The 25,697-nt window shown below is 37.0% G+C and overlaps 2 protein-coding genes across 2 annotated transcripts in view; both read left to right on the top strand.

The window, feature by feature from the left end:
* Positions 1-25,697, top strand: part of Ak9 (adenylate kinase 9) — a 134,305-nt gene that overhangs the window by 101,084 nt on the left and 7,524 nt on the right. Inside the window, exons 28-35 of the mRNA XM_046430075.2 lie at positions 4,849-5,068; positions 6,788-6,853; positions 15,413-15,622; positions 16,016-16,234; positions 17,646-17,859; positions 19,952-20,153; positions 22,689-22,835; positions 22,946-23,166. Coding sequence (XP_046286031.1) covers positions 4,849-5,068; positions 6,788-6,853; positions 15,413-15,622; positions 16,016-16,234; positions 17,646-17,859; positions 19,952-20,153; positions 22,689-22,835; positions 22,946-23,166 — 1,499 coding nt within the window. The remainder of the gene's footprint in view (positions 1-4,848; positions 5,069-6,787; positions 6,854-15,412; positions 15,623-16,015; positions 16,235-17,645; positions 17,860-19,951; positions 20,154-22,688; positions 22,836-22,945; positions 23,167-25,697) is intronic.
* LOC124083053 (mitotic checkpoint protein BUB3-like) lies at positions 11,352-13,636 on the top strand. Its single transcript, XM_058575047.1, has one exon. The coding sequence runs from the start codon at positions 12,266-12,268 to the stop codon at positions 13,124-13,126; it is 861 nt and encodes a 286-aa protein (XP_058431030.1). The 5' UTR covers positions 11,352-12,265; the 3' UTR covers positions 13,127-13,636.

Below are 25,697 nucleotides of genomic sequence, written 5' to 3' on the forward strand. Positions count from 1 at the left end.
AGACTACCAACTAAGAAAAGCCCAGGTCCCGATGGGTATACAGCAGAATTTTACAAAACCTTTAAAGAAGAACTAATACCAATACTTTTCAAGCTACTTCAGGAAATAGAAAAGGAGGGAGAACTTCCAAATTCATTCTATGAGGCCAACATCACCCTGATACCTAAACCAGACAAAGACACTTCAAAGAAAGAAAACTACAGACCAATATCTCTAATGAACCTAGATGCAAAAATCCTCAATAAAATTCTGGCGAATCGGATACAAAAACATATAAAAAAAATTGTACACCATGATCAAGTAGGATTCATCCCTGGGATGCAAGGCTGGTTCAATATACGGAAATCAATAAATGTTATTCACCACATCAATAGACTTAAAAATAAGAACCATATGATCATCTCGATAGATGCGGAAAAAGCATTTGACAAAGTACAGCATCCCTTTATGTTCAAAACTCTAGAAAAACTAGGGATAACAGGAACATACCTCAATATTGTAAAAGCAATCTATGCTAAGCCTCAGGCTAGCATTATTCTGAATGGAGAAAAACTGAAGGCATTCCCTCTAAAATCTGGAACAAGACAGGGATGCCCTCTCTCTCCACTTCTCTTCAACATAGTTCTCGAAACACTGGCCAGAGCAATTAGACAGACGAAAGAAATTAAAGGCATAAAAATAGGAAAAGAAGAAATTAAATTATCACTATTTGCAGATGATATGATTCTATATCTAGCAGACCCAAAAGGCTCTACAAAGAAACTATTAGAGCTAATAAATGAATTCAGCAAAGTGGCAGGATTTAAAATCAACACGCATAAATCAAAGGCATTCCTGTATATCAGCGACAAATCCTCTGAAATGGAAATGAGGACAACCACTCCATTCAAAATATCTTCAAAAAAAATAAAATACTTGGGAATCAACCTAACAAAAGAGGTGAAAGACTTATACAATGAAAACTACAGAACCCTAAAGAGAGAAATAGAAGAAGATCTTAGAAGATGGAAAAATATACCCTGTTCATGGATAGGCAGAACTAACATCATCAAAATGGCGATATTACCAAAAGTTCTCTATAGGTTTAATGCAATGCCAATCAAAATCCCAATGGCATTTCTTGTAGAAATAGAGAAAGCAATCATGAAATTCATATGGAAAAATAAAAGACCCAGAATAGCAAAAACAATGCTAAGCAAGAAGTGTGAATCAGGCGGTATAGCGATACCAGACTTCAAACTATACTACAGAGCAATAGTAACAAAAACAGCATGGTACTGGTACCAAAACAGGCGTGTGGACCAATGGTACAGAATAGAGGACACAGAAACCAATCCACAAAACTACAACTATCTTATATTTGATAAAGGGGCTAAAAGCATGCAATGGAGGAAGGATAGCATCTTCAACAAATGGTGCTGGGAAAACTGGAAATCCATATGCAACAAAATGAAACTGAATCCCTTTCTCTCGCCATGCACAAAAGTGAATTCAAAATGGATCAAGGAACTTGATATCAAATCAGAGACGCGCCGTCTGATAGAAGAAAAAGTTGGCTACGATCTACAGTCGGTGGGGTCGGGCTCCAAATTCCTCAATAGGACACCCATAGCACAAAAGTTAATAACTAGAATCAACAAATGGGACTTACTCAAACTAAGAAGTTTTTTCTCAGCAAAAGAAACAATAAGAGAGGTAAATAGGGAGCCTACATCCTGGGAACAAATCTTTACTCCTCACACTTCAGATAGAGCCCTAATATCCAGAGTATACAAAGAACTCAAAAAATTAGACAATAAGAGAACAAACAACCCAATCAACAAATGGGCCAAGGACCTGAACAGACACTTCACAGAGGAGGACATACAGTCAATCAACAAGTACATGAAAAAATGCTCAACATCTCTAGCTGTCAGAGAAATGCAAATCAAAACCACCCTAAGATACCATCTCACTCCAGTAAGATTGGCAGCCATTAGGAAGTCAAACAACAACAAGTGCTGGCGAGGATGTGGGGAAAAGGGTACACTTGTACATTGCTGGTGGGACTGCAGATTGGTGCAGCCAATTTGGAAAGCAGTATGGAGATTTCTTGGAAAGCTGGGAATGGAGCCACCATTTGACCCAGCTATTCCCCTTCTTGGTCTATTCCCTAAAGACCTAAAAAGAGCATGCTACAGGGACACTGCTACATCGATGTTCATAGCAGCACAGTTCACAATAGCAAGACTGTGGAACCAACCTAGATGCCCTTCAATAGACGAATGGATAAAAAAAATGTGGCATTTATACACAATGGAGTATTACTCTGCATTAAAAAATGACAAAATCATAGAATTTACAGGGAAATGGATGGCATTAGAGCAGATTATGCTAAGTGAAGCTAGCCAATCCCTAAAAAACAAATGCCAAATGTCTTCTTTGATATAAGGAAAGTAACTAAGAACAGAGTAGGGACGAAGAACAGGAGAAGAAGATTAACATTTAACAGGGATGAGAGGTGGGAGGGAAAGGGAGAGAGAAGGTAAATTGCACGGTAATGGAAGGAGACCCTCAGGGTTATACAGTGGAGGGGGTAGAGAGAGAGGAGGGGAGGGGAGGGGAGAGGTGGGGAGGGGGGAGGGTGGATGATGGGAAAGGCAGCGGAGCACAACAGACACTAGTATGGCAATTTGTAAATCAATGGATGTGTAACTGATGTGAATCTGCAATCTGTGTATGGGGTGAAGGTGGGAGTTCATAACCCACTAGAATCAAAGTGTGGAATATGATATGTCAAGAAATTTGTAATGTTTTGAACAACCCACAATAAAAAATTAAAAAAAAAAAAAAAAAATATATTATAATGAAAATTTTATAATAGCATACGATGTTAAGTTTAAAAAGAAGATGCAGCTGGGCATGGGGCTCACACCTATAATCCCAGTGGTTCAGAAGGCTGAAACAGAAGGATGGCATGCTTGAAACCAGCCTCGACAACTTAGGGAGGCCCTATGCAACTCAGTAAGACCCTGTCCCAAAATAAATAATAGAAAAAGGTCTGGGGATATGGCTTAGTGGTTAAGCACCTCTGAGTTCAATCCCTGGTCCCAAAATAAAGGGGGGGGGGGAGGAAGAAGAAGAAGGAAGAGGAGGCAGTGAGGATGAAGAAGAAAGCAAAACTATATATAATCTATTAGAGAGATGGACTCATGAGGAACCAACTGGAAAGAAAGAAACTGGCAGTAACCTCTGGGATTATGGATAATTTTGCCTTTTCTCATGTATTCCTCTCTTTTCCAACTTGTCTACAGTAAAATTTGTTGCTCTTATAATCAGGAAATAAAACATTGTAGACATGCTATTGCATTAGTCCTGGAGAGCTACACTAAGGGCTTAACTAAGTAGTAATAGCAGAAATGGCAATATGAATGCAGAGAAGGTGAGCCAGGACTTGGCCGTTATATGTGAGGAGCAGGAAGGAGGTAGAAACCTAAATGTCTCTTACATTTGGCACATGAGGACTGGTGAGTCTGAGGAGAAGTAGCTTGCAAGGATAATAGTGAGTATAACTTTTTATGTATAAATCATACATCATTTCTGAAGGGCATTTGGATAAAGAAACTAGGCAGTTCTAAGAAAAATCTGAATCAAAACTCAGAAGAAAGTTGGGGTGTAGAGGCAAAGACTTGAAAATCATTGACAAAGAAGTGATAACAGAGCACATAGGAATGGAATCGCTTCTCCTACAAGAGACTAGACTGGAGGCATCTCTGAAGAAAAGGACACACATATTATGGCCAATATGTACAAAGTTGCCTACTTAATAGAAAATGAAAATTAACATTTTAGAATTAGCATCTTTTTAAATATTTTTTGAGTTATAGATGGACACAATACCTTTATTTTATTTTTATGTGGTGCTGAAGATCAAACCTAGTGCCTCATACATGCTAGGCAAATGCCCTACCACTGAGCTACAACCCCAGCCCTTAGGATTAACATCTTTGAAGGCTGGAATTGTCAATCATTCCTAAAAGTTCTGTTATATTAAGTTCTGTTATATTAATAACTTTATGTATTTAAATTTAAATACTTAAAACAAATTTTAGATAAACAAGATAAGCAAATTCTCCCTTCCAAAAGGGACCAATATTGACTTTCTCAACTAAAAAAAGCCAATTTCTCAAAGCCTGATTGTTTTATAAGTACTCCCTAAGGAAAAGTGTGTTCACTTTCCAGTAATTTCCATGATCCCTGAAGTTTCATTATACTTGGGCAAATTTGACGACCCTTTTTGAATATAATCATCTTACACGTAAAAGCCAGGATAAATATAGCAATAATCATCATTAGTGACAAGGACATTCAGGAAGGAAGGTCTGAATTGTCTCATCAGAAGAAGAAAAACTGTAAGAGTTGAGGGTTTCTGTCAATGGTGAGCTAGCCAAGCATGCTCCTTCTATAATAAAGGTGGCATATTTATCAGGCTGGGCACTCCTCCCAGGAAGAGAACTTATCTTTGCCTATGGTTTTATTACATCTTTTAGTAAACTTGTAATTAATAGTAATCGTCAGCAAACTGATTGGATATAATTTTATATCATAGATATAAGCAGAAGATATTATTATTTCAACACAATTTTATGTATTTTAAAGAAGTACCATGTATACAAGTAGAAATATTAAAAGAAATAAGACAATATGATAAATTTGTTAAACTATTTATTATGCACCTGATATAAAGTTGAGATTTATCAATATATTTTAAAGTTTATAATGTATAGAAATTGACAATATATAATATATATTAAAATCTATATATAATATTCTAAGTCAATAAAGTAAAGTATGAAGATTTCCACCTAGCTCCACAGGTTTTATACTGGATGGTTTCCCACGGTATCCTGAAGAGGCCTTGTTTCTAGGGGACCATGGATTTTTCCCAGATACTGCTGTTTTTATACAAGTTGATGATCAAGATATTTTTGATCGCCTCCTTCCCTCCAAAGTCGAAAAGTGGAAGCAGAAACAAAAGAAGAAATTGGAAAGGAAAAAACTCATCAAAGACATGAAGACAAAAATCAGAGTATGTATTCAGTACAAATGCATAGGAATAAATCTTATAAAATAGAATAATATCTTATAAAATATTGAGCATCTATGTAAATTATAAAGTGGTCTTCATAAAAATGTAGTTTTTTAAAATTTTAATATCATAGTAAGCATGAAAACACTTTCATTAAATATTACGATTCCTTATAATAAGAATTAAGAATTATTCAAGGCTTTTATTTGGGGGGGGGTACTGGGGATTGAACTCAGGGGCACTTGACCCACTGAGCCATATCCACAGCCCATTTTTTAATTTTATTTAGAGACAGGGTCTCACTGAGTTGCTTAGCACCTCACCATTGCTGGGTTTGGCTTTGAACTTGCGACCCTCCTGTCTCATCCTCCTGAGCTGCAGGTCAAGGCACTTTTTATATTTAACACTTTAATGCTTTTCTCTCTCCAAGGCAAAACAAGGTGAAATCATTTGAAAATCATTGACAAAGAAGTGATAACAAAACACGTAGGAATGGAATTGTTTCTCCTTCTGGTTTCCCTCTTCCAGATTCAGAAGCAACCTAGACATCACATGCTCTGAGAACTTTAGGGACTCAGGCAGGAAAGCCGATTTCAGGAGCTAGTTCATAACCTCCTGCATTTTCTCTTTCCTTTTCACTTCCCCTAACTCTACCCTGGTTCAGATCCTTCCTGGTTAACACCAGCGCTCCTTTCTGACTTCATCTCTGCACCCATGAGGCCATCCTTCCAGAAACTTCCAGACTAAGTTTCCTAAGACTCTATTTTGAGCAAGTCATTCTCTCAGGGCCTGAACTTCCCCTCTTCTTCTTGCCCTTGTCCTTGTTTTTTCTCGGCTGGAACAAATGCAGATCCTTCTCTTCAGAGCTGTCCTGCCATATGCTCCTCCATTCCTCATCTGGAAGTTTCTTAAACCATCCTAACACATTCTTGGTGAAGTTACATGAGTTAAACCCTCTGGATTTCTGTTAACTCACCTTACAGTCAGATAATACTGTGTTGATGGATTTAGAGCAGAAAAATGAAAGTATGTACTATAGTGGCCACTGGCAGCCGTATAATGATTAGTGAAACGTCACTGACTGCTTATTTGAGAGAAGGGAACAGAGGAAAAGTAGATTCAGGACATGTAAGATGAATATACTTTTTAAAGGGACTCCAGTTTAAAGAGTCCTAAGCCAACTAGCCCCAAAACCTGAGGGGAACTGATTAGTTTTTATGTAAACCTTGGGAATGTGTGAGAGAATCCATTGCATTAGATTTAGAGGGCCCTAGAAAACCCCTGTGGCCATCTCCAGAATACAAATGCTTTCCTCACATGTACAAATGTATTTTTAGGGTCTCTTTTAGGACATCATATTTTATAGTAAGATAAATAATGACCAAACATTTTCAACAAATTGCCTACAAGAATATGTCTATTTTTGCATGTACAAAATTCGCTGTCACCAAAAAAAAAAAAAAATGCATAATAAATTTTGAAAAGGAGTTCTTAAATTTGAGGACAGGGTGACTGACCCTAAGTACTGTCTCCCTCTGGAGGAAAATAGCTGGTCAAGAGGCCCAGAAACATGGAAACAGCACAATTAGCGGCACTGCATGCTTTCCTGGAAAATTCCCCATCCTTCCACCCTAATATTATCTCCATCTTGGAAAAAAATATTAATACTTAAAGATATTATCATTTTTCTATTAAAAGTTTTAAATACTTCTTTAATAGGATGACAATATTGCCAAAAGAAGGGCTGAGCTTATTGCAGAGAAAGACAAAAGAAAAAAAGCAGAGGTAAGTAAATTAAATTGATAAAATTACACATCATTATTATTTTCCATTTGTTCTCTTTGTTTCTATTTATTTTTATTCCTCCTCCTCCTCCTTTTTCTCCTCCTCCTTCTTCTTCTGGTAACTATTTACAATGACCTTTTATTATATTTGTAATCAGAGAAAAAATGATTACTTCTTAAGAGCAAACCTCTAACAAAGCTTCAATTATCTAATTGTAAATGTTAGCATTGAACTATGCTTCTTTCGGTTTTTCATCTTTTTACATTTCACATTTCCAACCCATGCCACAGGGAGACAGGCTGGGGTTTGGGAATGAGGTTGCCCAGAGCCTATGGAGTTGAGCTGGAACTGAAATGTTGATTATCTCAGGCTCAGAATGGAGTGAGGGTAAGCCTGTGAACCCCTAAAGTCAGACATCTGTGCAGGATGCTCAGTACATCTTTTTCTGTCCATCTGCTGGGTTTTTTTTTTTTTAAAGGATAAAGCTTAAAGGTCATGGATTTGTTTTATTTAGAAAGCAGATATTCCCAAGTTGACTTAGTGTTCTGATTGCTACAGTCAAGCAACTCAAGGATACAGGAGTCAAAGACAAGCTGAAATTAGAAACAAGCTATTTTATGAAAGAACTGAGGGTCATATTTACACAATCAGCTTCGAGTCATGCCTCTGACCAAGGCAAATGGTAGGAGAGCGCCGGCCTTTCTTTTCCTTCTGGTCTGAGACACCCTTATAACATCTTCTCAAGACTGACCTTCCTATAATCTGATTTCCACCTACATAAAAATGTTCAGCAGAACAGGGGAAGGAGAAAAGAGGAATAACAAAAAGTGTGACTTGCTACAAGTGCAGCCACACATGGGCCTGGTGTGGATATGCTGGATTTCTACACAATGGACTGAAGATAAAACACACTGTAGCCATGGGCACACAACTGCAGAAGAGGAGCCCACACAGTGGGCTCTGTCAAAACAGAGTCAACCGAGAATATATACCAAACCATTAGACTGAGGGAGAGAAAGCAGTCTAAGAACAAGAAACTTCCTCTTCATTATTTGCCTTGGCCTGACTGACTGCTTTCCTTCCTTCCTTCCATTAACAAATATTAATTGAGGTCTGTGCCTAATATTGCTTCAGATTATGACAAGTAAGCCATGAACAAAATTTACAGAAATCTCTGGCCTTGTTCCAGTGTTCATTCCCTCATCAAACATATCCTGAAAGCCTGCTCAGTCCAAGGTGTCATGTTAACATTCACAGTAAAGAAGACAGACATCCTAACCTGAATCAAGAACAGTTAACTACAGGAGGCCCTGGGGAATCCCCGTGATCCCCTGAAGAATCACTTTAAAAATCTCAGGAATGAATTACTGAAAGAGGCCACATTTTGGAGCCGAGCAGACCTAAACTGGACCTACTGACTGTTCTTTGCTGGCTCTTCAGCAGTGACCTGTAGCTCTCAATTTATTGTTGTTTTGTTCTAGCAGTATAACATTGAGCCTAGTGTTTTCATTGTAAAATGGGAAAAGTTAATAATTTTCAGCCACCCTAATTAATAATACTTTAATTAATACTTATTTTTAATTAATACTTCTTTGCTACTCTAGTTAAATATTTTTTGTTGTTGTTGTTGTTGTTGTCAATGGACCTTTATTTAATTTAATTGTTTATATGTGGTTCTGAGTATCAAACCCAATGCCTCACACGTGCCAAGCAAGTGTTCTACCACTGAGCTACAACCCCAGCCCCTGAATCTTTTTTCTTAAGAATTAGTTTTCAGGATATATTTGACACATTCTTTTTTTTTTGGGGGGGGGGGTATTGACACATTCTTAATTTATGATTTTTCCACTTGTTAACATTAGAATTGTATGATTTTTTTATTTTTCATTTAAAGATCCAATGTTCTATTTTATAGACTAAGATTTTGTAAGTTATCTCTCCTAAGGCTTATTCTATTGTAAAATTGGCTATGTACCCCACATGATTAATTTATACAGCAAACTTTTAGAACATAACTCTTGAGATTTTTTTATTAAAGATGAAAACTATGTATTGGCAATTTTTTTCCAATACCTTTAATGAAAATTTCATAAGATATGTCCTGCTACTACCTCAGACAACAAAACATTGAGTGAAATGCAGCACTTGAGGGATCACTTGGTGTGATTGTCATATTGGTTCATGTGACACCAGAGTTGAACCCATCCTGAATCCAGATATACTCTAGAGCTTGCTGTCCTGAGCAGAGATGGGGCGGGGGACAGGATTCTAACCTCTCTATCTCCTATTTGAGCTGCAGAATATGCAGTTCCATGAGTTGCTTTTTTAAAGCTAACTGGAGGATCACCTACAGGTAAAGCCCTTCCCAGTTTTGTCTTCTTGCCCTAAGCTAAAACCTTTGCCTTTATGTCTGATTTTTGAGCAGCACATAAAACATTTTTAATGGGAGAAACCACGTCACCATCCCAAAGTGACTGCGGGCATTAATTTTATAGGAAAATATCGCCATCTCGTGGACCTTCAGTCTCAGAATGTGACTAAAGAATGTTCTGTAAGCCAAGCCCTGGCCTTTTTCTTCTCTGTTCCTCTCTTCAGTCCCTGCTCTCTTCTGTCCACCGGTTCTGATGCCCGGGTCCCTTCTATCAGGTGTTGAGTAGCCAGCAGAAGGAGAAAGCCAGGAAGAATAAGAGCCAGGGAGCAAGTAAGCACAATTGTGAGACTCCACCTGGGTGAGTAGTTAAAAGAGATACATATCCTAAGCATGGAGGGAAAGCCAAAGTCAGGGTCCAGAAGAGCTTGAAACAAGGTCCAGGACCAAGTAGCAGGCCCAGACCATCTCTGATACCTCCTAGGGAGGAGGCAGTATGTTTAGACCCAAAGGCTAAAGTTCAGTGGACACTTCAGAATGCATCAACAAACAAGGCTTGTGGGGGATATACAGGTTGGAGATTATGATTCAAGACATTGAAAACCATATAGTTCATAATAGTCCTCAAAATCCAGAATTAGAGGCAGCCTCATTCTCTCAATTTTAGATTTGATGATGAGATAAAAACCTTCCATGATAAACAAAGGTTAAAAGAATTAACAACTTAAAAGCTTGCTCTATAGAACATCCTTAGCAAAATATTCCATGAAGAGGAATTGAAAAACAACAATGAAAATCAGCAAAGGGAGGTATTACACTAGATGAAAAACTAATCAAAGGAGAAACCAAGTCAAGTTTAAAAAAATTGGAAAAAAATATTAAGGGAATTATAAGAGAATGTGGTGATCCAAATAATTTACTCCTGTACCAGGGAAGCCCGTGAACTTGTTTGTTTTACTTCTCTGTCTTCATGTCTCCCTCTAACTCTCTTCTTTCTAATAACAAGCATTCTGGCTGTAGTCACCACCACTCTCCTGTCCCACTGCCTGCAGAATCAGCCTCCCCTTACCTTCTCTACTAACAGGAAGTTATCACACACTTCACCCTAAATCCAGTCCTGTGTTTCTCTGAGACTGTGCATCTTATTTTCAGTTTATCCCCTCTGTTTTCTTTATTTTTGGTTTCAGTATTGAGGATCAGGATCAGGACCTGTTTATTTTTATAGTTCCTATTTCCCTCCTGAGATTTCTAGTCTTTTAATTATTATAATAATAGTTTACTTCTACTCATTGATTATAATGATAATAACTGCTTTAAAGTTCTTATTAGGTAATTCTAACACCTGGACTGGATATTTGGTAATTATCTTTATTCATGAGAATGTGTCACACTTTTGTAACCCTTCCTATTTTGAGAAATTTTAGATTATATTACACAATTGTAAATATTATATGTGGAGATTCTGGATTTAGTTATTTGCCTCCAAAGACAACTGGATACTTTTGTTTTAGCAGGAAAATAACTTGATAAAATTAAACATGTAAACTGCTGTGCCTGTAATGGGTGGCAGCTCAGTTTTTACAGTTGCTGAGCTGCGAATATATGCATGGTTCATGGCTCAACCTGAGGCTCAAACAATATTTACACATTGAATTTAAAATAGCATCCCCTCTCTGGCTCTCTCATCTCCAGGATTTACCCTCATTCTGCAATGGGCCTGGTTGTAACAGCTTCCCCTAGTTGCTTTGTCAGATAATGAACTTTCTATCAAAACTTTAGCGATATGAACCACCACAATTCTAAGACTGTCCTCTGGTAAATGTACAAAATCGGAAGAGTTACCCTTGTTCGTGTGCTTCTGTCCTGTTCTGACTACTTTCCCAAATCTGCTTTTGATTACTCTCCAGAACATTTGAATGAATTAGAGTGAGTGAGAAGGAGAGAGAGTCGGTTTTGTCCACAGTTTATGGTTATCTGTTAGAGGTTAAATGAATTTATTTCTCCATAATGGAGGCAGCTCTCTGAGACCATGAAGTTTAGAATACATGTCTCCTATCATAATTACTAAGAGATACAAGATGTTAGGAAAAAGGCGGAGGGATCAGGGTGGGGGACAATGTCACAGGAAATCAAATTGCCACCTTTAGAAAAATGAAATCTTTTTTCTTTAGGAACAATTAACTTGTGTGTCTTCCAGATGATCTGCTGTGAAGATTTTTAGGATGTTAGCTTTTTCAAAAAATTAGCATTGTGTATTATGCTAGAGGTACTAACCAAAGCAATATGATAAATAAAAGAAATAGCATATAGGGCTGAGATGTAGCTTAGTGGTAAAGCCCTTACCCTGCATGCATGAGACTCATAACCAAAACTTATTTGCATATAATTTGATTCTAAGGGAGTAAACTATAGGTCACTTCTACCAGCCCCTCATGTTATAGTGACATTGGCCACCCCAAAGAAAAAAATGTAAACAATTTCTAAAGGAATTAAATAAAATGTCTAGAAGACATTAGATGCTATAGAACATTGCTCACAGAGAGCTACAATTGCTCTTAATTGGTCAACTTAATCTTTTTTTCATAAAAATAATCAACCAAGGTCACCATATTCTTTTTTTTAAAGAGAGAGAGAGAGAGAGAATTTTTAATATTTATTTTTTAGTTTTCGTAGGACACAACATCTTTGTATGTGGTGCTGAGGATTGAATCCAGGCTGCATGCATGCCAGGTGAGCACGCTACTGCTTGAGCCACATCCCCAGCCCCAATCACCATATTCTTGATGGAAATTATCAAGAAGAAGGAAAACTAGGACAAAAAAAAGAAAAAAGAAGAAAAAAACCAATAGGTCATAAATAGATAACCCAGGAATATTAACCATTTAAAGAGTTCCAGTGGGCTGGTCTCGTCCTCTATGATGCGCCTCTATGATGTGCCGGCCAACTCCATGCGGCTCAAGTACCAGCACACTGGCGCCATCCTGGACTGTGCCTTCTAGGATCCAACGCATGCCTGGAGTGGGGGATTAGATCATCAGTTGAAAATGCTTGATTTGAACACTGATCAAGAAAATTTTGCTGGAACCCATGATGCCCCTATCAGATGTGTTGAATACTGTCCAGAAGTGAATGTGATGGTTATTGGAAGTTGGGATCAAACAGTTAAATTGTGGGACCCCAGAACTCCTTGCAATGCTGGGACCTTCTCTCAGCCTGAAAAGGTGTATACCCTCTCAGTGTCTGGAGTCTGGCTGATTGTAGGTTCAGCGGGCCGCAGAGTGTTGGTGTGGGATTTACGGAACATGGGCTATGTGCAGCAGCGCAGGGAGTCCAGCCTGAAATACCAGACTCGCTGCATAAGAGCAATTCTTAACAAGCAGGGCTATGTATTAAGCTCTATTGAAGGCCCGGTGGCAGTTGAGTACTTGGACCCAAGCCCTGAAGTACAGAAGAAGTATGCTTTCAAATGTCACAGACTAAAAGAAAATAATATTGAGCAGATTTACCCAGTCAATGCCATTTCATTTCACAATATCCACAATACATTTGCCACAGGTGGTTCTGATGGATTTGTAAATATTTGGGATCCATTTAAAAAAAAACGACTGTGCCAGTTCCAGCGGTACCCTACCAGCATCGCATCACTTGCCTTCAGCAATGATGGGACTACACTTGCAATAGCATCATCATATATGTATGAAATGCATGACACGGAACATCCTGAAGATGGTATCTTCATTCGCCAAGTGACAGATGCAGAAACAAACCCCAAGTCACCATGTACTTGGCAAGATTTCACTTACTTAAGTGCCATGTTGATGATAATAAAACAATTCGTACTCCCCAATGGTGGATTTATTACTATTAACAAAGAAACCAGGGCAATATTAATTTTAATATTATAAGAACCTGAAAATAATGGAAAAGAGGGTTTTTTTCTTTTCTTTTTTTTTAAATGAACAATTTCCTAAATGCATGAGATGGTTTGATGGTTTGCTGCATTAAAGGTATTTGGGCAAACAAAAATAAATAAATAAATAAAGAGTTCCAGTGTCCTCAGAAAACTCAAGAAGAAACTTGTATTTGCATAAAATTAGGATGCTCTGAAAAATCAAAGAGCAAAAAAGAATTCATGAGAACTCAAATAATTTAAGACAAAGATAAATGACAGATTAAAATGAAAAATCAAAGAAGTTTCTCAAGTATAGAACAAAAAACACAAGAGATAAGAAACATCAAAGAAAGAACTGACGATAGATAGAGTTAATCCAAAAGAGTCAACATCAATGCACATTCTAAAAGAGTGGAAACAAAATATGATATATCAAGGACTATGTAATGTTTTGAATAACCAACAATAAAAAATTTTTAAAAATAAATAAATAAATAAAAGAGTGGAAACAGAAAATAAAAGAGGAAATATCAGAAGAGACATTTCCAATATTGAAGAGAGCAATGGGTCTTCAAATTGAAAGGGTTTACCGAATGCCAACCAGAATAAATGTAAAGGTATTAGACATACCCTCACATACCCTCATGAAATTTTTGATTGGCAATGATATAAACAAGATCTTAACTATTTCTAAAATTTAAAAAAGATGTCCACAGAGGAATGTGGATAAGCTTTATGTCAGACTTCTCACTAACAATATTGGATGATAGAAAACATAGACCACCTTTAAAATTCTAAGTTGAGATGATTTACAACCTGGAATTTTATACCTAGCCACACTATTTATAACATGGGAGAATGAAATGAAAGACTTTCATATATTTAAGATCTTTGAAAATTAGCTTTTCATATATTATATGAAAAAAGTAGCCAATTGATATGGTAGATAATGCTGCTTCTGCTCGCAAAACAAATAAACCCCCTAGAAATATGGGGGAGAGGAGAGAGATAAGAAAAGCATCATCCAAACATGGGATAAGTTAAAATGTGGCATAATTTTGAATAAGAATAAAAGTAATGTTTGACCTTGATACTAGAAACATTCTCCTTAGAATAGAATGGTTTTTTTTATTTTTTATTATTTTTTCTGTTGTTGTTGTTGTTGTTTTAGTTATAAATGGACACAACACCTTTATTTATTTATTTTTATGTGGTGCTGAGAATAGAACCCAGGGCCTCACATGTGCTAGGCAAGTGCTCTTCCGCTGAGCCACAATCCCAGCTCCAAGAATGGAATATGTTGCTTTTTAAAACATTTTTTTACATTTATTTTTTAGTTGTAACTGGACACAATACCTTATTTATTTCACTTTTTTATTTTTATGTAATGCTGAGAATCAAGCCTAGGGTCTCGCACGTGTGAGGCAAACGCTCTACCACTGAGCCACAACCCCAGTCCCTGAAATACGTTTCTTAATAAGGAATTGCATTCAGGAGTAGAGTCCTTGGTAACTGGGTGGGCAGAGGTTTGGGGAAGTGAGGTGTCACAATAACCCCCAAGATCAAGATAACTTCCTAGTTTCTGACTGGAAGGCCGTACCTCAACTGAGACAAGGAATACTTGGGGAGTTTTCTTGGGAGTGGAGTCAACACAGGAAAATACATATTATGAGGTTCAGTTTTGTGCTAAGGGAACCATAACTCTTAAACTGTATTCACAACTTAGTACCAAAATTCTGCCATGGTCTTCAATAATAATTCATGAATTAATTACATACCTCAAATGAAACATAGTCTCCTAAAAGGATAGTGACATTATTAATACAGTACTTTATACCAAATGACTATAATAGCGCAACAATGGCTATCATTTTCATACTTACCTTGTGCCACAGAGTTTTCTAAGGACTGTCTGTGTACTAAATCATTTAATGTTTCCTAAAACCCTGTAAGGTAGGTACTTTCACTACTCTATTTTCATATAAGGAAACTGATCTTATTCTAGTTAACACATTTTTAATACTCTTTGACTGCATTAAATATTCTTCCTGAAGACCATCAAAAACATGTAACATTCTGACAACCATGGACACAAATAATATTAATTATTTTATCTCTTTATTTACTTATGGGGTCTCTAAGGTGTCAGAGTATTCAAGGTATTAAATTTCTGGATGCTGACAAATGTTGTCATAGAATACCAACTAATATCAAGTTACTATAAAGTACTCTAGATGGTTTAGTGGTGTCATTTGGCACATATTTTACATGTATAGTAAAAGAGTATTTTCTTCCTTAGGGTGGATTTAGAGAAGATGAAGAAGTTAGTGAGGAAGAGCCTGATGATGATGAAGATGATATTGAAAACATCCTCGAAGAAGAGTTTCCAAAAGATGAAGAAGAAATGAGCGAGGAAGATGAAGAACAGGAAATTGATGCAATTGACCGCCTGAGAAGTGAACTGGGAGAAAAATTTGAAACAGAAATGAGTAATTTACAAATGATACAGGTTCTGACTTTTCCTTCATTGTTTCATAATGCAAAAAGTAGCATTTGAGAATGAAACAAAATCAATTTGGTTTACGCCTTATTTTTTTTTATAACATTTCAAAAGAAGTATTTATTTTAGGGCTGTTTTCCCTTGTGTCAGTTAAGAATTCCCATTTAAGAATATGAAAACAAGTCCATAAACCAAGAGCAACATGAAGCTTTACAGGATCAAATTAAATTTAGCTGTCAACACACAGCTAAATTTTGGAAGCTGAAAAAATATTTGTTTCCTCCCAGAATGAGTAACCATCAGGGTCTATGTGCTATGAGTAAATACCACCACAATGCTCATTACCTGTGACAACTGGTCTTTTGCCCACTAAACATGAGATTTTATGATTTTTCTCATCAGGATGAATTTGAGAAGTTTTTAATACCAATGATTCATATTAATGGAGCTCGGAAAATCCACATTGTACAATATATATTGCATACAAAACTGAAGCCATTGGTGGAAAATCGTGAGAGCATTTTTGAGAAATGTTATCCAATATCCACACAGCTTGCCCAGAAAATGCTTACCTTTACCTACAAGTATATAAGTTCATTTGGTTATTGGGACCCTGTAAAGGTAATTTTAGCAAAAACATTCGAAAGCCATGTTTTTTTCTTTCTTTTTTTAAAAAAAAATGTGTAATATTCTTAACTTATTACAAAAATACTTGGGAGTTTCAAATGAAACTATTAACCTTTCTCTTTTTTATTATCAAATGTGTAACATAGAGCAGGCACCCCTCCCCACCCTGAGTTTCTTCTTATCCGTAGCCATGAACTTCACTCTAGCTCAATAATGATGATGCTGACAATAATGTTGACCTGTGGCAACTGTCCTGGTATAGCACTCAGGGAGAAATAATGTTACCATACTAGTTTACACCTACTCTGTCAAGTCCAGGAATGGCTGATCTGATGGCCATCTGATGCTGTAAAAAGATATTTAAACCTAACTTGAATTAATTACGTAATCCTCATTCTCATCAATATGAAGATATAGGACTACTCTTCCCACTCCATTCCATACTCAGATTAGGCTGCCTTTCATAGAGATTTTTCCCTTTCATGACTGATGTTAATGTTTATGTGTGAAGGATTTCATCTGTACCAAATATGGGGAAGAGAACCTAATGGAATTTGCCTTGCCAGCATACTCCAAAAGATAATAACCCAGGAACCCACTTGTATTAGTCTGCTCTGGCTGCCATGACAAATCACCACAGACAGGACATCTTAAATGACAAAACTGTATTTTCTCACAATTCTGGAGGCTGAAAATTCAACATCAAGGTGTTGATAGGCATGGTTTCCTTGAAGTCTTTCTGCTTGGCTTGCAGATGGCTGCCTTCTCAGTATCCACACATGGAGCTTCCTTGATTTGTGTTCCTGGTGTCTCTTTCCCTTCTAAAAGGACATTAGTTTTATCGGATTAGGGCCCTATCCTTGTGACCTCACTTAAACTTAATTGCCTCAACATATGAATTATAGGGGAGAGGGGACAATTAAATCCATAGCACCACTTAGGAATGGATCTGCACCCCTTGGCAGAAACAGTCAATATATACTAAAAATAATATAAAGGAAGTAGAACTATAATTTCATTAACTGATAGAAAATATTTCATTGATTGTATACAGGTATAAAATAATTTATACTTTTTACAGTTATTTTATATTAATATCTGATTATAGTTTTCTTAGTCCATAACAAAGATTCTTTCTTTTTATCTTTTTTTTTTTTTTGTAGTACAAGGGGGGTGAACCCAGGGGTGCTCTACCACTAAGTTACATTCCCTGGGCCTTTTATTTTTTATTATGCAGTAGGGGCTTGTTAAATGGTCAAGGCTGGCCTCCAACTTGAGAGTTGTTGGGATTACAGATGTGTACCCCCACAATTTCTCACATCTTATTTTACAAATTTTTTAATGTATTTGGAAGAAATGCTGTGTAAATTAATGCTAAGGTCTTACAAATTCAATTGTTTTGCAGTTATATGAAGGAGAAATATTCAAGCCAGTTGAAAATGCAGAGAATCCACTTTATCCTGTAATCCATCGTCAGTATATTTACTTTTTATCTAGTAAGGAAACTAAAGATAAATTCATGAAGAACCCAATCAAATATATACGCCAGCCCAAACCTAAGCTTACTGTGCCTATTAGGATTGTAATTGTGGGGCCTCCAAAATCTGGGAAAACTACAGGTGAGCTTGTATATATATATATATATATATATATATATATATATATCTTTGTTTTCCTCAAGCATGAAAAAATCTCCTGAAACACAGTGCCAGCATACTCCAAAAGATAGTAACCCAGGAATCCACTTGACTCAGAAACCATCAAAATTGACTCAGAAAGAGATTTAAAAAAAAAAACTAAATAGATCAATAACCATCAGAAAAGTATGTTACCTTTCTGTTTCTGTAACAAAATACCTGAGATAATCAATTTATAGAGAAGAAAGTTTTATTCTGGCTCACAGTTTTGAAGGCTTCAGTCTATGGCCAGCGGGTCCCCATTGTTTTTGAGCCTATATTGAGGCAGCACAGCATGTCAGGGAGTGTTTAGCAGAGCAATACTGCTCACCTGATGGCTAGGTCACAAAAAATAGAAAGGAAGAGACCAAGGTCACACAACCCTGTTCGAAGATACGCTTTCCAACACCTAAAACCACCACAAAGCCCTACCTCTCTCCTCAGTGTCATGGGCTGGGGACCAAGCCTTCAACATTGGGCCTTTTTGGCATACAAACTCAACTTACAGCAAGAAGGCAGTCAGAACTATAACCTGACTTAAAAACAGCTAGGACCAAATGGCTTAGAGAAAAATCATATCAATCTGTAGTTTAAAAAATGCAAATTCATTATCTTAATCATTGCTAAAAAGCTGCATTTCTATTGTGTTTGAATTTTGTATAATTTTGAACTGTAGCTTTTGTTGTTTGTTGTTTCTGTTTTAAGGCAGTAAGTCCAAAAACTAATTGGTTGTACTGTTTCCAAATGACATGGCAAAAATATGAACAGTAGCCACAATGAGAATAGAATAGAACTTACAGATATAGGACATATTTCAAAGAAAAAAGTTACAAGGTCTCAGAGGCTGACTGAAGAGGAGAAACAGGTCAAAAATTAATTTGTCACCATGAATAGTAACAGATAGTTATGTGTTCCAGCTTTTCAAATGAAAAGTTCACTTGCCCATTTAAACTTCTTAATACAACAAGGGTCATATTCTTTTTTTTTTTTTTTTTTTTTTTTTAATATTTATTTTTTAGTTTTCGGCGGACACAACATCTCCGTTCTTATGTGGTGCTGAGAATCGAACCTGGGCCGCACGCATGCCAAGTCGAGCGTGCTACCGCTTGAGCCATATCCCCAGCCCAAGGGTCATATTCTTAAAATTCATAAAGATAATGGGTTTTCCCAAGGACAGAAAAACTTTGACATCCAAAATAAAATCCCACATCCAGAGCAAACGTAACTCCATTTTGCTGAAATGGAGGTTAATTTGTGAATAAGATGTCAATTTTTAAAGCTTAATTATTTTTAGAACTTTAAAAAAATAGGTCTGGTACCAGCATTTGTGGTGAAACTGAGATTGCTCTGTGGCTCTCACAGGGGCTTTCCTTTTGGGTGGCCCTGATAGTTGATTTGTTCAGCTATTCCATCAGATGAGTAGAATGGACATTAGAATTTCAATATCCATTCCATCTACCCAATAAAATTGTTGAAAATATCCAATAGGGCTACAGAAGGAAAAAACAAAAACTGCCTCATAAGCCATAAGTCACTATAAAAATGTCAGGTGTACCATTACAATTTTTAAAAAATTATTTCCTAGAGGATTAACTGAGACCTAGTTGTATAAGATATGCTATCCTGATTGTAACATGGAATACGGTGATGGGCAGATAGGAGAATGGTACCAACCAGTGAATCAGGAGTATTACATTGTTATTTTGGACATGGTCCCAAATATTAAGAATATACATAGGAATTATTGCAGTGCTCTCAAAAATTTTGCTACTTCATGCAGCTAGAAGAAGATGGGTTTGGTTATGGAAAATCCTCCAAGACACATGGACTCGTTACTCAACTTCATCAGTCACAAACCTGAATAACTTATCTTTGACAATTATTATTTCAGTAAAATGTGGCAATTTTAATTTTCAGATTTTCTTTGAGGAGTATGAAGATTAGTTGGGTATTGATATCATTAACCGGAGTCTGAAAGTAAGGTTAACTGATAAATGTGTGAAGTGAAATAAGTTTAATATTTCATATTTTTCAGTGGCCAAAAAACTCGCAAGTGATTATGGCTTAAAACATTTGTCAATAGGAGATGCTTTGCGTACTATATTGAACAATCATGCAGAAACAGAGCTGGGATTGATGTTAAATTGGCATCTCCATAAAGGAATGGTAGCACCTGATGAACTGGCCATCCAAGCCTTAGACCTTGCTCTGATGGACAGTGTGTGCAATACTTCAGGGTAAGAAAGTAGGATGGGAGGAAGGGCCATCAAGAAATTGCTCACTAGCAGTTTAAAAGCACTTATCTTAAAGAGAGTTTAAAGCTATCATATAGGTTACAATGTACTTCTTAAACTTGGAGCAATAATATAGTTACATATTTTAAATTCCCTCAAAGTGAGACTCAACTTGAATGTTCACTTGCTAGATTAGCAGGCAGGCCACTTCATCCCTGCAGAACCTTCAAGTTGTACAAAGGCCTCCAGGCTTACACAGTCCACAGAGGAGACCCATGTGACTTCTACACCCCAAAAGTGCTTCTCACTGCCCCATGGAATTTTGGAAGTGCAGCCTTCCCTGTCTCAGATGGTGCTGATTCCGAGACAAGGTTAAAGATGAATTTGATGCCATAAATAGTAAAGGATAGTTTCATGTTCCAGCTCTTCAGATGAAGAATTTGTTTGTTCACTTAAACTTCTTAATGTGACATGTCATAATCTAAATGTTTATAAAGATAATGGGTTTTCCCAAGGACAACAGAACTTTGACATCCAAAATAAAATCCTACATCCAGAGCAAAGGTAACCTCCATTTTGCTGAAATGTTGGTTAATTTCTGAACAAGATGTCAAATTTTCAAAGCTTAATTATTTTTAGTTCTGTCTGACCCGCTGCCTACCCAGGCAGCAGTGTGCCTCACTTAATGCTGTGTCTGGACAAGAGAGCTATGTGCTTAGCTGTGTGTTTAGTTTACTCTCCTGTGCTGGCCCACTTTCCTCCAGCATAGTCACTGCCACACCCAGGGAGTAAAAACTCTACTCCAGAAGCCTAAGGCCCCGTCCTTGAGCCTAGGTCACTGACCTGGTTATTGTGTGTTCTAAGCCTCTTGGCCCTTCCTTGCCAATGGTCCTGGTCAAGACTTTGAACAGTTCTGATTTCAGTTATGGGGGAGCATATTCTGGAGTGCCACACTTTTCTCCCAGAGCACACCCTTTGGGATAAGAAGGAACAGGTCCAGTTGAGTTACCTCCTCCCTTTTGTTCAGCTTTGCATAGAAGGGACTTTGGTAAGGGCAACTCTGGTTGAGTCATAAAGGTTTTATTTCACCTCAATCCCAGGACAAAGGCTGCTCATTCACCCTGGATTTCCCTAATCCTGAAGGTCACTCAGGTGGCCTTCATAGGACAAAGAAGTCGAGATATTCTCTAAAAACAAAAAGCAACCTTTTCTCTCATAGTAGCCCAGCCTTGTTCATTTACATGCTGTTTACCATGAAGCCTAGACTTTCTAGACTTTCTCTTGAAAGCTCTGGGGGAGCACATTCTGTGACTAAGGCTAGATAGGCCCTGACAGATGACAGAGCTGCCTAACTTAGAAAGTCACTCCTCACATAATTTATGGACAGTTTTATTCCTCTCAGTTTGATAATGAAAATCATTCCATTATCTCAAGACTGTTGGACTAACAAATTCCCTTCAGCCTTTCTGTTCAGAGGCACGCATGATGAATCCTGACGGAATGATTCCTACCCAGATATCATCAGGCTCCTCTTACCAACTCTGCATCTCCCTTTCTGTATCACAGCCTCCTCACAGAATAACCACACAAAAAAAGTGTCTCTCTCCTCCCAGAACATCTATTTACTGAGCATCTAATATATGCCAGGTTCTATTCTAGTACATACCTGCTCTTTTAAAAGGTTGAATATCATTTCCTCTGTTTTACTAAAAACTGAAGCTCAGAGAGCTTAAACCAGGTTTCAAATCTGGGTCTGTCTATGTTCTTTCTGCTGCTCATGCTTACACTAATAGCACAACTGGAGCACTGTGTTTAAAATATTCTGTTTTCTCTTAAATTCTGCCAAAACCTAGTTCTGCAATGCTAAGTGTCTGCATACAGACCTCTTTCCTACCTCTGCCTTCCCAGCTGTGTCCCTGTGTGTACTGCCCACCTCCTGGCTCCTGGGCTGACTGAGGTTTAGGGTATAGAAATGAAGAAGATAAAGCACAAGAGGATAAACTGGCTCCCTTGTCTGTCTAAACTGGGGAGCTATCAGAGTTCATCACTCCCAAATACGTGTATTTTAAGTTTGAGACTAAGTATCCAAAATACTTATTTTCTCATTTTTGACTCATTCGAATGCCTTTTAAATTCTGAATGTATTTCACAAGTTGATCTGTTGTTTTAAACATAGACACTTATAAATGCAAATTCTGATATCACCTTCACCCATTCCTATTACTAAATTATACCATATTATTTCTATGTTGCTTAAGAAAGCTAAAATTTCATCCTCCATATATTCCTTTCCCCTCTCTGCTTCATCCAGTCAATGAGTAAATTGTATATATTTCTGCTTATCATCTCAAATTAAACCACTTCTTTCTCTCTCCTATGCTAACATTCTGGTCTAAGACATTATTGTCAAATACCTAGATAAACTGAGTTACATAAGGAAAAGCCTAGGGTCAGTCCTGAAAAGATGGACTTGTTCTGGAAGGCAGCACAAGAAAAAAGAAATGCAGAATTTTTATTTTCATGTTTCTCTGTGTTAAGCGTTGTCATCGATGGGTACCCTGTAACTGCATATCAGATGAATCTCTTGGAAACCAACTCCATCATTCCCATGATCATCTTTGAGTTGGATGTGCCTTCCAAGGAGATCTTCAAAAGATTGTTCCTGGAAAAAAAAAGTGAACAAAAGTAATGTACATGGTTTAAAAACAATGACAAAGAAATGAATTTTAGTCACTGAGAGGAAAAAAGTTATGTTTTTAACAGCTTTTTCCATTCCTTCTCTGTTTCTCTATTAGTTTGCCTTATCCATTGCACAACAGTGCTCAGATTATAGCTATCAAGAATGCAAAGTACCGTAAAAATATTGGTGAGATTAGGCAATATTATCAAGAACAGCATCAGAACTGGTATGTGATTGATGGACTTCACAGTAAGTGGTGGGTGTGGAATGAAGTCACTAAGAAAATTTACATGATAAACAAACACATGCAGACATACCTGGAAAGAATACGAGAAGGTAAGAAAATATTTTAAAATGTAAAATAAAGTATGAATATAAAGTTTAAACATATCTGACCCATATTACCACAATTTATTAAATTTGAACATTTGTCCCAACAATCCTAAGCAGTATTTTAAGTATATAGTACTATTCAATTTTTGTGGTGCTATGGTCTGAGATTTTATGTCCTTCAGAAATTCATATGTTGAAATTCAATCCCCAATGCAATAGATTTAGGAGGTGGGGACTTTAAGAAGGGATTAGGTCATGAGGTCTCTAGGTCTCTGTCCTCATGAATGGGATTACTGCCCTTATTATGAAGGCTTGAGGGAAACTCTTTACCCCTTCTTCTATGTGAGGATGCAGCAAGAAAGTGCCAGATGCCAAGTCTTCTGGCACCTTGATCTTGAACTTCCCCACCTGGAACTATGAGCAATAAATTCCTGTTGTTTATCAGTTATCCAGTCTAAGGCATTTGGTAAGTGGCCCAAATGGACTAAAATATGTGGGGATATCTATTTTTTTTTCTAAAAAATGACTGCTGCTACTCAAACTATCACTTGTTAATTTATTTTTTCTTCTTACTTGACACATAATAATAATATTTGGGGGGTACAGTGTGATAATCAGTACAGGTACACATGTGTAATGGTCAAATGGGATCATTTAGATTTCAGCCCTTTTTTAGTTAGCTTTTGCATCACTGTAACCGAAGCACTGAACAAGAACAACTTACAGGAGGAAAAGTTTATTTGGGGCTCATGGTGTCAGAGGCCTCAGTCCATAGATGACTGACTCCATTACTCTGGGCCAAAGTGAGGCAGCACATGATGAGGGAAGAGCCCAGCAGAGGAAAACTCTCTACTCAGGTCAGGGTCAGGAAAGAGAGAGACAGAGAGAAGGGGCCTCAAGAAGAACAACACTTCCAGGGAAGGTCCCCAGTGACCCACCTCCTCCAGCTGCACCGCACTTGCCCACAGTTACCACCCAGTCAGTCCATTCAGACCACATGGACTGGTCAGGTCACAGGTCTCATAATTCAATCATGTTACCTCTGAATATTTCTGCATTAACAGGAGCTTGGGGGAACACCTCACACCTAAACCATAACACATCTCCTTATCATTTCTCTGTGTTTGATGCCTTCAAACTCCTCTCTTCCAGTTCTTCGTAAATTATGTTAAGTTGTAAACGTAAGTCACCCTTCTATGCTGTAGAACACTACAGCTTATTCCTCCACTCTAACTCTATTTTGGTACCCTCTGTCTCCCTTACATCCTCCTCTTCCTAGCCTCTAGTAATCACTGTTCTATTCTTCTTTTCTAAGATTAATATGTGATATTTATCTTTGCATGTCTGGCTTATTTCACTTGACATAGTGTCCTCTAGCTCCATAATTTTGCTGCAAATGACAGGATTTCATCCTTTTTTTTTTTTTAAAGAATTTTTTTTTTAATATTTATTTTTTAGTATTTGGCGGACACAACATCTTTGTCTGTATGTGGTGCTGAGGATCGAACCCGGGCCGCACGCATGCCAGGCGAGCGCGCTACTGCTTGAGCCACATCCCCAGCCCCGGATTTCATCCTTTTTAAAAATTTTTTTTATCTTATTTTTAGAGAATTTTAATATTTATTTTTTTTAGTTTTCGGCAGACACAACATCTTTGTTTGTATGTGGTGCTGAGGATAGAACCTGGACTGCATGCATGCCAGGCGAGCTCGCTACCGCTTGAGCCACATCCCCAGCCCGGATTTCATCCTTTTTAATGAATAAAAGGACTACTTTAAAATATATTGGCATCAAATTCACTCATTTAACTAAGATGTATAAAAAAACAATTTAATTTTCTGTAACATCTCATATTGCTTTGGAGTCCCTGCTCTAATGGAAGAAAACTCTTAAACTTATTCATTAAAGGACCTTAGACTCTTTCTTTTTTCTTTTTTAAATTTTTTTATTAGTTGCTCAAAACAAGACTCTTTCTTTCTAAAACATCCTCTTTAGGGTAAACCCAGTCCCTTTTGGATATATGTTTCTTCTCTTCCCTAGGGTGGCATCTGGACACAATGAGAAATTAGTGTCAGTAATATCATGTCAACAACCTATTTGCATTTCCTGAACTCTATCCCATAGAAATTTTTTAAATATATAGCAAATATATATATATATACATACATACATATATATATATATATATATATATGTTTATATATACACACATACATTTACATATATATATACCCATACACACACATTCCAGTTTTTACACACATAAATAATTATGTAGGCTTATATAAATATTATTCATAATATATAGTTTATAATAGCTAAAAACTAAAACAGAACACTTATCAATAGATAAATAGTTAAGTAAACTATATGTATATATAGTGAAGTACTGTGTATCAATTCAAAAAATTAGGTAAATCATATAAACCAATATAGAAAGATATCAAAGACCATGACTAACTAATAAAAACAAGTTGCAGAATAATATTTTAGGGCACAGTGACATAAGCACACTAGATGCAAAAATATGCATA

Source organism: Marmota monax, unplaced genomic scaffold (assembly GCF_021218885.2).
Source record: "Marmota monax isolate L192 unplaced genomic scaffold, Marmota_monax_Labrador192_F-V1.1 WCK01_AAM20220418_F8-fsc00013, whole genome shotgun sequence".
NCBI classification, from domain to species: Eukaryota; Metazoa; Chordata; class Mammalia; order Rodentia; family Sciuridae; genus Marmota; species Marmota monax.